Source organism: Pygocentrus nattereri, chromosome 16 (genome assembly GCF_015220715.1).
Source record: "Pygocentrus nattereri isolate fPygNat1 chromosome 16, fPygNat1.pri, whole genome shotgun sequence".
NCBI classification, from domain to species: domain Eukaryota; kingdom Metazoa; phylum Chordata; class Actinopteri; order Characiformes; family Serrasalmidae; genus Pygocentrus; species Pygocentrus nattereri.
This window is the reverse complement of record NC_051226.1, coordinates 38,009,499-38,024,034: the sequence shown is the minus strand read 5'-3', so window position 1 is coordinate 38,024,034 and position 14,536 is coordinate 38,009,499. Positions and strand designations below refer to the sequence as shown.

The 14,536-nt window shown below is 41.8% G+C and overlaps 1 protein-coding gene across 27 annotated transcripts in view; it reads right to left on the bottom strand.

Annotated features, from left to right (window-relative positions):
- LOC108411429 (formin-binding protein 1) overlaps positions 1-14,536 on the bottom strand; it is a 137,823-nt gene that overhangs the window by 10,194 nt on the left and 113,093 nt on the right. For 11 of the 27 annotated variants that reach the window (XM_037545934.1, XM_037545932.1, XM_037545923.1 and 8 more), the window contains 5 exons: positions 13,745-13,831; positions 5,850-5,864; positions 5,500-5,535; positions 1,966-2,075; positions 736-868 (listed from right to left, as the gene is read on the bottom strand). In XM_037545934.1, the coding sequence (XP_037401831.1) occupies positions 736-868; positions 1,966-2,075; positions 5,500-5,535; positions 5,850-5,864; positions 13,745-13,831 (381 nt within the window). The remainder of the gene's footprint in view (positions 1-735; positions 869-1,965; positions 2,076-5,499; positions 5,536-5,849; positions 5,865-13,744; positions 13,832-14,536) is intronic. The other 16 variants (XM_037545929.1, XM_037545938.1, XM_037545941.1 and 13 more) reach the window with 5 other exon arrangements.

Here is a 14,536-nt window from a genome sequence, read left to right as displayed (position 1 = left end):
AACTCGAGTACCTGTATTAAATTGAAAACACATCATTTCATATTTTAACTTTGATGCCTGGAAGACATTCCAAAAAGTTGGGACTGGAGGATGTTTTACCTTTTCTTTTAACGTCACTTAATACATGTTTGTGGACTGAAGGCACAAACTGATCCAGTTTTGAAAGCAGATTTTTTGCCCTTCTTCTGTTACACAAGTCTTCAGCTCAATGTTACTAGTGCCTACATACTGCTCCTCCCATATCATGATAGACCCTGGATTTTGAGCTTTACGCTGGTAACAGTCTGGATGGTATCTTTCTTCTTTGGCCCAGAGAACACAACATCTGTTACTTCCATAAACAATCAGATGAGTTTGAGCCCAGAGAAGTGGGCAGTGTTTCTGTATGTTGTTGATTTATGGCTTCCACTGTACATACTACAGTCTTGCATTTGTGGATGCGGTGAACAGTGTTTACTGACAACAGTTTTTCAAAGTATTCCCAAGATTATGTGGTGACATTCACCGCAGACGCATGCTGGTTTTTACTGTTTTTAAGTTGGCACTTTACTTGTAGAGATTTCTCTGGATTCCCTGAATCTGTTGACATTACGCACTATAGATGGTGTAATAACTAAAATTCATGCAATGTACTGAGGAACATCAATGTTAAACTGTTGGATTTTTTACTGATGCATTTTTGGCGATAAATAGGGCAAGTTATTCCATGTTATGCACTGATGAGTGTGTGCACACCTCAAATTTCTGCAGCTCGGCCTGTAGTTTGTCAATGTGTTGGCCGATCTCTGCAAGGCGGGGGTCCACACTGCTGGGGTCTCCCATCTGGGGGTTCTTCACATACACATCCTTCATTTTAGTCAACGCGTCCCTGAGACACACACAAACACACACACACATTTACAATCATGTCTGTCCACCAACAATCAAATTATACATATTTAATGACCTCCACAAAACAAGTACGTTTGGAAATCACTGAGCCTGTTTACATCTTCCATTAACATGTGTTTCCTTTCCAGATAAACTTTGGGCAGATTCTGTTTACGCTTAAAAAACGTAAACCCAGTGTAATTAGAGTTGGCCCAATTGCACTTTTCCCAAGTAAAAGTCGCGTAAACACACACATCATTCCCGTTTTACTTTTGTTTACTTTTTCCCCATTGTTATAAGAGTGGACAAGCTTGGCCTGGACACCTTGATCATCAGACTGCCTGAAGACTCTTGGTTTGGGGAACTTCAGCCTCCCTTAACCTCCATCTTTCACTTCATTGTTTATCCTTTCACGTTTCAGAGCTCAGAAGATGCACCTCTGCTGTTTAATTGTATACGGACAATGAGAACATATTCCGTTTACATGCGTTAAATGCGGTCAGCATCCATTTCTGACCGCTTGCAAATGTGGACTGAGTAATGTGCCCAGAATGAATGCTGGGGATGTTTACACCTGGCTTTTCATGCAGTCAAGTGAAATCTGAAGGTGATCTGATCACTGAAAAGGCCGGTTAATGCAAGGTGTAAACAGGCACTCAGGTAAGTTTGATCACAGATGCAAAAGTTAAATTGGATGTCAGTTTTTATTTCTGAATACATTTTTCAGACATAAAGTGAAAGTGTCTGTTGTTCTTTACGTTGTGTGTAAATTTGATGAATAGACCAAAGGAAACGGCCCAAAATGGCTTGGAGAAAATTCTGGTTCCATTGACTTCCATTAAAAGTAACTTCTCCTGTAAAGTTACCATTGTGGAGAGACGTGTTTAGCGATGTATTGTTGCCCAACACATATGAAATATCCATCACCAGTACCGATTTTCAGAAGCTAAAAATATCTGATAACCTCGGCTGATTTCGCACAGACTCCTATACGGTTCCTGACCGATATGATTGTCAGTTGTCAGCTGTGGTTGGTCAGTTATGACCGTCGTGTATATGTATCTGTATGTATACTGTCCGTGTGTGGGTGTGTACCTCTGGTCCATCTCTTTCTGTATGTCTTTATTGATGTCGTCGATCTTCGCCTGCAGTTTCTTCCTCCGCTGCTCTGGAGGCAGGTGACTGAAGTCCTCCGGATTCGCACCCTGAGAGAGCCAGAGAGAAAGAGAGGAAGGAATTATATGAGCGTGTGATGAGCATGTTGAAGATGCGGACAGTGGTGTGCACAGTAAAGTGTCTTCCCGTGCATTCTCTTTCCTCTGCCTAACTGGCCACTTCATTAGCCAATCAGAAAGCTCTGAAACACCTTATCAATCCCAGGTCAGATGATCTCATCATAGGTCAGAGGTTTGTAGCTAAGCAATGACCTTAAGGCCTTTGCACAGCGATTATGTTTGTGAGCTTTATTGGGCCGACAATACCTGAATTCGAGCAGCTGCATTCCTGATCACGTCTTGCACACCAAATGCGATTTTCTGATTTTTGTGAACACGAACGCAGCCAAGGCGATAGAACACAGGCTGTGGACCACCAAAAAGATCTTCTTCACAAACATCAGAAGTTTGCTGCTGCATTTAAGGTCAAAAAAGCTGCTGAGTAAGAAGCCAACCTCAGCCATTTAGCACCGTTTTTGCTAGAAAGCAATATAAACATTTAGTCTTATAAAGTACGTATTATTATACTGGTCAGATATATTGACTATGATATATAGTGACTGCTCAGAATCCCAGCCAACGGCTCTCCAGTCTGCATTACCATAATGGCCTCGTGTTGCTGAGTCACCCTGTGCACTTTCAATCAGAGATCCCGCTGAGCTGGGAAATCAGCTCGGCCACTAGGTGGCAGCAGTTATCTTGCAGTGGATGACAGGAATGCAGGCTTTGCAGGCAGCATGAAAGTCCCTTCATATATGATATCCCAACACTTTGAAGAGGAGTACTTTATCAAATAACCCACCCCCCACTTCTCCAGCTGGCCAGTTGATATTATTCCATCTAAAATATGTGCCGAACTGCTTAAATGGAACTGACGTCCAACATATTTCCTCTCAGCAGCCGTCAAATCAGTTTGGCACATGAGTAGTTTTGCTTTTTTGAACATTTTGGGTCCTTTGATGAATCACTTGCTGAGCTGTTCTGAGCCTGAAAGACCAGAAAGGTATCCCAGTGGCCTCTATTTGGGCTTTTCCAAGTGCTATTTTAAAGAAAGAAGAACATTTTCCAAAGCATTTAGTATTAATTTATGAATTGAGGGAAAAAAGCACGTACATTAACTTTATTACATGTTCTTATTAATCCTAATCATGCAATAATCCACCATGCAATACCAGGCTTACCCAGCATGCTGTGCATTCGCAATCAGAATAGGAAAACCATTTGCCATGCAGACACACAGAGCTGTGACTGCCCACACAACACAACACAGCACAGACACACTCTACGCCTGCATCTGATCAACATACGTTTCATCTAATGTAACCTTTACATTTACAGTATACAGCACTGTGCACGAGTCAGAGACCACCCTTCGCTGACTTCCTCACTTACAACGTCCAGCCAAAACAGCCACTAAGCGCAAGTTATCCATTTTTCAGGAGATATTCCTGCGTGCATTAGATAGAACAATGAATAAATTATTCAGCATTTACTGCGTCCACTCTTCATCTTCATTCCAGCTTCCGTTCTTCTCAGGAGACCCACTTTCAGCTCCTCAAAGAACCTGCAGACACGCCTCCAAAGCTCAGTCTGAGAAGCTGGTTGATGATCAAACCCAATCAGTGGTGCTGAGGTCTGGACTCTGGGTTGGTCAGTCCATCATCCAGCTTCTTTGTTTGATGCGTCCGTCTCCTTTTCTCAGTGAGGTTCTTCTCGCTCAGCTACACATCCTTTCAGACCCACAGCGCTGAGTGGTCTCCTCACAGTGGAAGGATGGAGAGAAACACCTGTGGATGCTTTCAGATCTGAAGCAGCTTGATCTTCTCCTCTCTCTCAGAGATCAAAGCTTTCAGTGCTGTTTATCTGATGGGGGTTGACCAGCTCTTCCAGGTGGTTGCTAGGGGCCTCGTTTTCTGTTTTAAACTCCAGTTATAGAAACGCATGTTTTTCGTTTTGACGTTGTCCTTACTGCAAGTGGACTACCTTGCAGCTAATCTTTTCAGAAACACCCCCTGAAATATGACTAAACTAACTGTTGACTGGACATTTAATAACTCATCTCTGAATTTTGCACAGTAGCGAAGATCTGAATCTAATTCAACAGAACTGCACCTTTTACATGACTCATTTAATACGATTGTAATATTTAATTAAGTATGTAAAGCATGTTAAGTAATGACTTAAGGAGGTATTTGATCAGGGCTGTCATTCATAGAGCTTGGGGAACCCAATATTGTAATAATTTCCCAATAACATAATAAGGTCCAAAAATGTAATAGTATTTTGCACTTCACTTGGTCAAACATAGACAATTTGTCCAGTAATGTAATGTTTGTTATGATACTGCAACACCTGATATTTACAAGTCAACCATTTTTTCAAAGAAATGATGTATGATGTAATATTTTGTCTGATAAGGCAGCGAGTGGTCAGTCATAGTCCATATTCTACATTTGGCATAATGCATGAAAGCCCTGTAGGAGCCTTTAACAAATGCTATTAAAAGCATTACATCATCCACTATGAAAAAAAAAACAGTAATAAGATCAACTTGTAAATATGATACATTTTCAGTAATGTAGATTCTACATTAATATATAAAAGATTATATTATCAGTGAGCTGTACTAGGCAAGTTATTACATTAGAACGTTATCACGTTAAGTGAAAAACTTCGCATTTCTAGATACATTACTCGGAACTTATTACAATATCAGGTTCTACAAGGTTTCTTAGACCAGGAGAGCTGGTCTGGGATCAGATTCCTCCGTCATTTATAAAGACCTTAATGACAGGATCATCACTCCTGCCTGGAGAAGCTTTACGGACCCTTTTTTAATAGTTCGTTGACAGTAAATGGTACAGCTTAAAAGGAAATTCCAGCTATTTCTAAAACTTTCTGCACAATTAAACGTCGTTCAGAGCGGTTTGGTGTGAAATTCTGCGTCAGAGCTGTTCCCAGTGGTGGTGATGGGAACCAGACGTCCCCCTCTAAAAGCTCCTCACAGAAAGTTCCTGCATGAACTGGCTCTGAATTCACTGCCTGCCTGATCACTGTAAGGAAATCTGAGCCAGTTCACACCAAACCGCTCTGAACCACCCTGAGTACGACTCAGTCGTATTATAGGGGAATTTTGAGAAAGTGGTGGAATTCCCCTTGCATGAAAAGTGAATTTCACATTAAACTTGATTATCTATATTTTAGGACTTAAATGCAGGTGCACTACATTCTAAAGCACTCCTACAGGTCTAATGTATGCCTGAAGCATGACTGAGGGGTAGAATCACAGCCAATTAGCAGTTTTTTTAATAAGTGAACATCAAAAGAAAACAAACAGGTGATGTTACTGACATCGTTAGTGAAACAGTGGCAAACAGACAGAGAGACAAGAGGGCAGTGACGGGGTTCGGATCACCTCGATAAGGTTCCGCACGTGGGCATTGAGCGAGATCTACACAGAGGGGTGGTCGCCACGGAAACGGGACAGACAGAACAAAATAAAACAACAAAGAAACAAACAAGCAAACAAGCAAACATAAGACAACAGCGTATTTCAGTACTTAAAAATGTGGCAAGACAGCAAAAACAACAGCAGCAACAAGTCAAAGTGCACAGATTTTAAAATGTAAATGAAAAAAAAAGGAAATAAAAGGAAATAAAACCACAGCATTAAGTATCGTTAGGAAAACGTGGGTTACTACGAAGGGCGACGAGCATGCTACGGTCATGCCGCTACGGGTCATGCTATGACAGACACATGCTTACCAGCTTGAGAGAGAGCTTCTCGGAGGGGGGAGAGAGAGTGATGGAGGGAAGGAGGGAGGGAAGGGGAGGAAAGGAGAGAAGAGAGAAAAAACGGCATCAGAGGAGCAACAGCACAGGACTGTTCACCATGAAACAGACAGCACTCACACATGCGCGTGACTGCGCTGGGTCACCGAGTCGCTGCTGAGGCTCACTACACGACAAGCGGCCGCCCCCCGGAGTCGCCCCTCGGTCCGATTCGGCTGAACAGGAGCGCCCGGGTGTCTGAGCAGGACACCAAGCCCAGCCATCGCTGTATGGAAGGACTTTCTGTTTTGGGGGCAGTCTGTGAAATTTAACTTAACATCTCAAAGTAAAGACTTTTAATGTCAAAATAATGAATACGGACTTCGACTCCAAACTTTTGACTTACTATGTCAAAAAGATATATTATTATTTTGATGTAATCATTTTCCTCAAAATTTCGACTTAGCATCTCAAAATAAAGACGGATTTTCTCAGTTTTGGCTTGTATGAATAGTAACTTAATAATGACCCAATTCTCAGAATTATTCGCTTATTATGTTGAAATCATGCGTCATTTCCTCAAAATAGCGACGTAACATCTCTAAATACTTGTTATATCAAAATAATAACTAAGAATCTTAACAGAACGACTTTGTTCTCCTAATTTTCACCCATGTCAAAATATCAACTTTCTATTTCAAAATATCGACTTTCTAGATCAAAATATCGACTTTCTATTTCAAAATATCAACTTTCGTCAAAATGGTGACTTAATATTTTAAAATAATGACTTTCTATATCAAAAGGAGTTAGTACGTTGACATAATGACTGAATGTCTCAAAATTTTGACTTGGCATCTTGAATTCAGGACTTATTTTCTCAGATTTGACTGTATCGAACCAACGACTTATTCAATTACTATTTAGGAATCATGCTGTATTTACTCATAACAATAAAGACTTACTGTGCAAAAAATGACTTTGCATCTTAAAATTATTACTTTTTATATAAAAATAATGACTTAATATTTCAACATTATTTTTTACTCAAAATGTTGACGTTAAAATAATGACGTGCGTTAAATTGAGTTCGTATATTGACGATGACTCCGGACAACGAATTTTTTCAATATTTTGGCTCATTATTACGAAAAAACGGCACACATTCTCAAAGTTTTGACTTACATTGAAATAACTGCCTATTTTGCCAAAATCTTAATTTACTATGTCAAAATAACGACTTACTTTCTTGAAATAATGACTTGCTGTGCCACAACTGTGACTGTGAAATAGTGACTTATTATGTTAAAATAGTCACTTTATGTATTGAGAGACTTTTTCTATCCCAAACCAAATGCTTACTTTCTTGAAGCTATTTTTTCCGACACAGTATGTTGGAATTCTGTCCTACTAACTCAAAATCTTAGGAAAATTGAAAGTTTTTTCGAGATACTAAGTCAACAATTTGTGAAAAAGTATTTATTGTTAAATATTTGTCAAGCTTTTGAGAAAATGAGAACATTTCGAGAACGCAGTTCATTATTTTAAGTGAAAATGTTGACGTACTGCTGCCACGAGCAGAGCAGGGCAGGGGAAAACTGTACCCGGCGGGAACGGGCATCCACATCGCTGTCATATCAAAACCTCGGAGCTCCGTTTATGAAAGCGGAGACTTCTTTTTAGTGTAGACGTCTTTTCAATTCTTTCCACTGACTGCAGCGATAAACAGCTTCAGACCCTCCAGATGTGACGCAGAGCCTCGTATGAATCACCTGCGCAGGAAAGCGCGCTGGATGCGGTTTAATACGCAGCTCTGGCGAACAGACGGGAGCGCATGACACATCTGTAAACGCGCCCGGTCGAGCATCTGGGCCAGAGGCCTCGCGCCAGGCCAGCTCGCCGCTCCTCTGTCAGCTGCTGGCAGGCTGACCGAACTCCTGGCAGAGGTTCTAGAATGTTAGATCAGTGCTCTGGAATCTGTTTATATTCTAGAATTTCTCAAAGTTCCAGAATTCCGAAGCCGATCCGCACAGCCGGCCAGCGACGAGTGCATGTTTGTGTTAGTGAGTGAGAGCCACTGACCGCAGGGTGGACCTGAGCAGATGACGGGCGGCTCATCGTCCAGAGCAGATGAACCTACCTCCTTTAAAGGTTCCTCAGTAAAGAGAAAGGTTCTGTTTTGAACCATGGGTTCTATATAGAACCATTTCATGCTTAAAAGGTTCTCTGCATGGTGTAACGGTCCTTCTGATCGACGGAGAATACGGTTCTATATAGCGGCAAAAGGGTTCTTCTATTGTTATGATGTCTTGTAACCACAGAAGAACTCTTTGGGGTGCTACATAGAACGGTTTTCAAAAAGGTTCTACATAGAACCCTTTCAAACATATGGTGAAATGGTTCTTCAGATTGATTTGCTGTTCATGCTTCTATATAGCACCAAAGAAGGGTTCTTCTACCGTTATGATATCAAGCTTGTAACAGCAGAGGAACCCTTTGTGGTGCTACATAGAACCATTTTTTAAAAAGGTTCTATACAGAACCACTTCAAGGTTAAATGGTTCTTTGGTTCTTTGCATGGTGAAATGGTTCTTCAGATTGATGGAGAATGAGTTGTATTTTAACAAGGTTCTATATAGCACCAAAAAGGGTTCTTCTGTTAAGGTTTCAAGCTTGAAATACCAGAAGAACCCTTTTTGGCACTATATAGAACAGCACTATATAAAACCATATAAACACAGGCCGATTTCATCATGCAAAGAACCATTTAAGCATAAATTGATTCTATGTAGAACCTTTCTGAACACGGTTCTATGTAGCACCACAAAGGGTTCTTCTGTTTTTACAAGCTTGACATCATGACAGCAGCAGAACGCGTTTTGGCGCTACGTAGAACCACACACACCATATTCTCCATGAATCTGAAGGACGAATTCACCATGCAAGGAACCGTTTAAGCATGAAGTGGTTTTATACAGAACTCATGGTTCTAAATGGAACAGAAGAACCCTTGAAGAGCCCTCTTTTAAAGAGTGTAACGCGGAAATTCAGGTGATGACTTTGCATTTTAAGGGGAAACGAGCGCAGCAGTGAAGGACGACTCACAGCGCCGGTCCTTCTGTAGTGAACCTCAGCAGCAGCTTTAAAGACGGACCCAAAAAACATGAAATATGATGTTACAGGATCACAAACAGGTGGGGTCTGAAGCAGCGCTCGATCAACAGCCACGACAGAGAGAGGACGAGAGAGAGAGAGAGAGAGAGAGAGAGAAAGAGAGTAACAGCAGTAATGGTGACAAGACTGAATGAACGTTTTCAGAAATGTCTGCAGATATTTGAAAATAAGTAAATGAATAATAAACCACAAAGGCTAAAAAATAAGAAACGTTAGTAATAATAATTACTCCATTCCACAGTTTCTATTCCTGCTGGTCTGAGACGCTTAGACGCTTCTCAGCTGAAAAATATCCTGAAATGAATGAACAAAGGTCTAAAGGCAGCAGCAGAGGTGAAGCCATGACAACATATTTAAAATAAAAAGAAATCATTTCAGACTTAAAAAAAAAAGAAATTCTATACTGGCATTAAAATTCTGATAAAGTCAATTAAGGGGGGGGTTAATTGTTTCTAATAAAGTGGCCAGTGAGTGCCATTGAGTGTAAGCACAGGGTAGGTGTTTCAAATAAAGTGGCCAGTGAGTGTAAGTACAAGGTAGGTGTTTCTAATAAAGTGGCCAGTGAGTGCCATTGAGTGTAAGCACAGGGTAGGTGTTTCTAATAAAGTGGCCAGTGAGTGGAAGCACAGGGTAGGTGTTTCTAATAAAGTGGCCATTGAGTGTAAGCACAGGGTAGGTGTTTCTAATAAAGTGGCCAGTGAGTGGAAGCACAAGGTGGGTGTTTCTAATAAAGTGGCCAGTGAGTTTAAGCACAAGGTGGGTGTTTCTAATAAAGTGGCCAGTGAGTGGAAGCACAGGGTAGGTGTTTCTAATAAAGTGGCCAGTGAGTGTAAGTACAAGGAAGGTGTTTCTAATAAAGTGGCCAGTGAGTGTAAGCACAGGGTAGGTGTTTCTAATAAAGTGGACAGTGAGTGGAATCTCAAGGTAGGTGTTTCTAATAAAGTGGCCAGTGAGTGGAAGCACAAGGTAGGTGTTTCTAATAAAGTGGCCAGTGAATGGAAGCTCAAAGTAGGTGTTTCTAATAAAGTGGACAGTGAGTGGAAGCACAAGGTGGGTGTTTCTAATAAAGTGGACAGTGAGTGGAATCTCAAGGTAGGTGTTTCTAATAAAGTGGCCAGTGAATGGAATCTCAAGGTAGGTGTTTCTAATAAAGTGGCCAGTGAATGGAAGCTCAAAGTAGGTGTTTCTAATAAAGTGGACAGTGAGTGGAAGCACAGGGTAGGTGTTTCTAATAAAGTGGCCAGTGAGTGTAAGCACAGGGTAGGTGTTTCTAATAAAGTGGCCAGTGAGTGTAAGTACAAGGTAGGTGTTTCTAATAAAGTGGCCAGTGAGTGCCATTGAGTGTAAGCACAGGGTAGGTGTTTCTAATAAAGTGGCCAGTGAGTGTAAGCACAGGGTAGGTGTTTCTAATAAAGTGGCCAGTGAGTGGAAGCACAAGGTGGGTGTTTCTAATAAAGTGGCCAGTGAGTTTAAGCACAAGGTGGGTGTTTCTAATAAAGTGGCCAGTGAGTGGAAGCACAGGGTAGGTGTTTCTAATAAAGTGGCCAGTGAGTGTAAGTACAAGGAAGGTGTTTCTAATAAAGTGGCCAGTGAGTGTAAGCACAGGGTAGGTGTTTCTAATAAAGTGGACAGTGAGTGGAATCTCAAGGTAGGTGTTTCTAATAAAGTGGCCAGTGAGTGGAAGCACAAGGTAGGTGTTTCTAATAAAGTGGCCAGTGAATGGAAGCTCAAAGTAGGTGTTTCTAATAAAGTGGACAGTGAGTGGAAGCACAAGGTGGGTGTTTCTAATAAAGTGGACAGTGAGTGGAATCTCAAGGTAGGTGTTTCTAATAAAGTGGCCAGTGAATGGAATCTCAAGGTAGGTGTTTCTAATAAAGTGGCCAGTGAATGGAAGCTCAAAGTAGGTGTTTCTAATAAAGTGGACAGTGAGTGGAAGCACAAGGTGGGTGTTTCTAATAAAGTGGCCAGTGAGTGGAAGCACAAGGTGGGTGTTTCTAATAAAGTGGACAGTGAGTGGAAGCACAAGGTGGGTGTTTCTAATAAAGTGGCCAGTGAGTGGAAGCACAGAGTAGGTGTTTCTAATAAAGTGGCCAGTGAGTGGAAGCACAGGGTAGGTGTTTCTAATAAAGTGGCCAGTTAGTGGAAGCACAAGGTGGGTGTTTCTAATAAAGTGGCCAGTGAGTGGAAGCACAGAGTAGGTGTTTCTAATAAAGTGGCCAGTGAGTGGAAGCACAGGGTAGGTGTTTCTAATAAAGTGGCCAGTGAGTGGAAGCACAAGGCGGGTGTTTCTAATAAAGTGGCCAGTGAGCAGAAGCATGCTATAATAAAGTATATGATGAGCGTAACGTTGTACACACATAATACACATACAGAAATATGCATGTGTCGAAGCTACAGGATGGAATTCAGATACACATTAAGCTCGTCATGCTGCCGCAGCACAGGGGTGAATTCTGGGTAATATGAGAAAAGTGCTGAAAGTATTAGAAAGGACAAAGTTCACGGAGCGCTTGTCTTACAGGGTCGCTATGCGGTCGCACCCGTGACACTTTGTGAATTAACCCCTCAAGCTGATCCGCAGCCAGAAAGCTCTGGAGCCGAGCTTATGGGGCCTGGGTGAGCGACGAGGGGTGGGGCCATAAAGCACAAATAGCCAATGAGAGTCACTTATGACGATGCCGCTTTGTTTGATCACACAATAGGACTTGAACTGAAGCTCAGCTCAGTCAGACGCTAACCTCATTTATCACACTGAAATCAAACGGTGAAGTAATGAAACAAATGTCTTAAGACAGGTTTAACTTGGGGTGCCTGTATTGATCAAATCATGTGATAACTGAAAAAATGAGGTTAGGTCTGTACGTCATTCCTGTGACTACAAACTCAAATGCAGTTCTGACACACTCTCGCTCGCTCTCTCGCTCTTATTCTTACCCTCATAATTCAATAAGCGCTTATGAGTCTTGCTCTAACACAAACACTCACAGCCACATACGCTACCGTTCAAAAGTTTGGAATCACTCATAGTCATATGAGTAACTGCTATTCAATAATAACTCTGCGTAGATTGAACTAGTCAGAATTGCTCACAGTGATGGTGATAGGAACCAAACGTCCGCCCCTTTAAGACACCTCACAGAAAGTTATTGCATGAAACTGGTATAAATGTGTTTCCTGATGTTTGAGACATGATAGTTTTAAGAAGGTTTTAGCCTAAAACTTACTTTTAAAACACATTCAAGTTGTTGACATGGTTCCCATCACCACCACTGTAAAAACATCTGATCCATTTCACACCAAACCTCCCTGAATGACTGTGTTCACATCTCAATCACTGATAGTAAGTTCTTGCCAATAAAATGGCTAAGAATAGCTTTTTGATCAGTGTGATTTGGTCACACGTGTGTGGTGGATGGCTGTGATCGCATAGTGCCCTGGTTCGAATCCGGGTCACGGCAGCCTTATAGCAGTTGGTACAGTGTAGTGGGTAACACCTCTGCTTGCTATGCTGTAAACTGGGGTTCAGTCCCCCACCTGGGCATGTACTCTACACCAGGGGTCGGCAACATGTGGCTCCAGAGCCAAATGCATCTCTTTTCCTGCCCTGTTGTGGCTCCACAGCTGGATTAGATTTCTAGGTAAAAATTAAATAATCCTCCTTTACAGTAAAATAAAGCTCTGCTGAACGTTCAACACAGGTTAACAATACATGGTTCGGAGCAGACTGCTGGTCACCTTAGCAACACAGACAATCTCACCTAGCTAGTAGTAGGCAAAGAGAGAGATTTAAGACGAACACTGATTTGGAGACGAATGGATTCGCATTTATAATCACTCCAGCTGGTCTCCTGATTTCGTTTAATCCGCAACATGAAAGTGACAGACACTAAAAAGTCGCAAAGCTGAAATCTCAAAAAGTTTCTCGTTCACACCTCCACCTTAAGTGTTGCAGGGGTTGCATTCTGGCAGCTCAGGCTCCATTTAAGTTGGCACACAAAAATTGGAACAAAAAGCTGGCGAATGCGGAGCGACCGCAGCCTCGTAAAAAGTCGAACAACGGCGAGACGAACGTTGTCGAACGTTGCCGGAGATGCGAGAAAAGCAACTAGAGCTGAGCTAAAGCTAAAGTACATTAGCATACACTGAGACATATTTGCTGTCCGGTGTGGACCAGAGGCGGATAGGCTTCCCTTTTGACTGAGTCTCGGTTCCTCTCCAGGTTTCTTCCTTTCGCTCTTAGGGAGTTTTTCCTTGCTTTTCCTGACGCCACTGGCGACGCTCATAGGGGCTCGGACGCGGACTGTTCTGTAAAGCTGCTCTGCGCCAACACCTGCTGTAACTTTGACTTGACTTGACTTGATTTACAGCCAAGATGGTAAAATAGACATAAAACGTTGTTGTAGTTAGATTTTTGTTGAAAAGACAAAATGGCTTAACATTCGGTTGCGACCCCTGCACTACACTATAGCAGTAAGAGTCCTTGGGCAAGACTCCTAACACCACCTCTGCCTGTAAAACGATCAAACTGTAAGTCGCTCTGGATAAGAGTGTCTGCCAAATACCGTAAATGTGAATGTCCAAATACGATTCACAGAATATTACCATCGCATTCATTTCACACATATACCTGCAGCAAAACCGGCTATACGTTGTGGAAAGCAGTGATTCTGAGCGTTTGAACAGTAGCGTATGCTCTGACAGGCGCACACACTTACGACGTATTGCCTGGCCTCGAAAGCATAAGTAGGCCGGCCGAGAGTCCTCTTCATCAGCTCTTTATGATAGTGAAGGGACTGCGGAGACTGCAGCAAGGAACATAGCCTCATTAAACACACCCACACATTCATATACACACACAACAGAGCTCCACTATATGGATACAATATCAGTACTGCAGCTATACTGATACACATTGAGACTTGTAATGAGTCAAAGTCACTGGACGATCATTCTAATGTGACCTTGTTTTTACACGATCGCTCATCCGGAACTGTGATTGGTCAAAATGATCACAGTAAAGTAACAGACGCCTGGACAACGCTTAAAAATAATTAGCACAGTATTATAATGTTAAAACGTTGCGGTTATTGATTATATCACCCGCACCCAGCGTAGTAGATTAGTAGCGCAGACCTACTTTTTCTTTTTTACTTTTTTTTTTAGCTTGGATGCTGTTTACACTGATTTTTAATTAACCTAAGACGTTAAATAGTATAATAGAGAGAAACAAAAGTATTTCGTGAAAACTGTTACTGTGAAAATGTGTTTGTCAATCTGCTGGACCTCTTGGCAACTGCCGTGCTAACAGTGACCCCTGCTGGGGAAACTTCGCACTGCTACACATGAGCGAGCAAGTAGGTACCAAAGTTGCACCTCGCCTTTAAAAAACGAAGTTTATAATTGAGGCAGTGGAAATTCAGGCATAGATTTCTCTGTGGCAAACCACTTATTATATTTTCAGAATTTTATTTTTGTTAAATCACAATCTTCACCTCTGTCAGCATGGA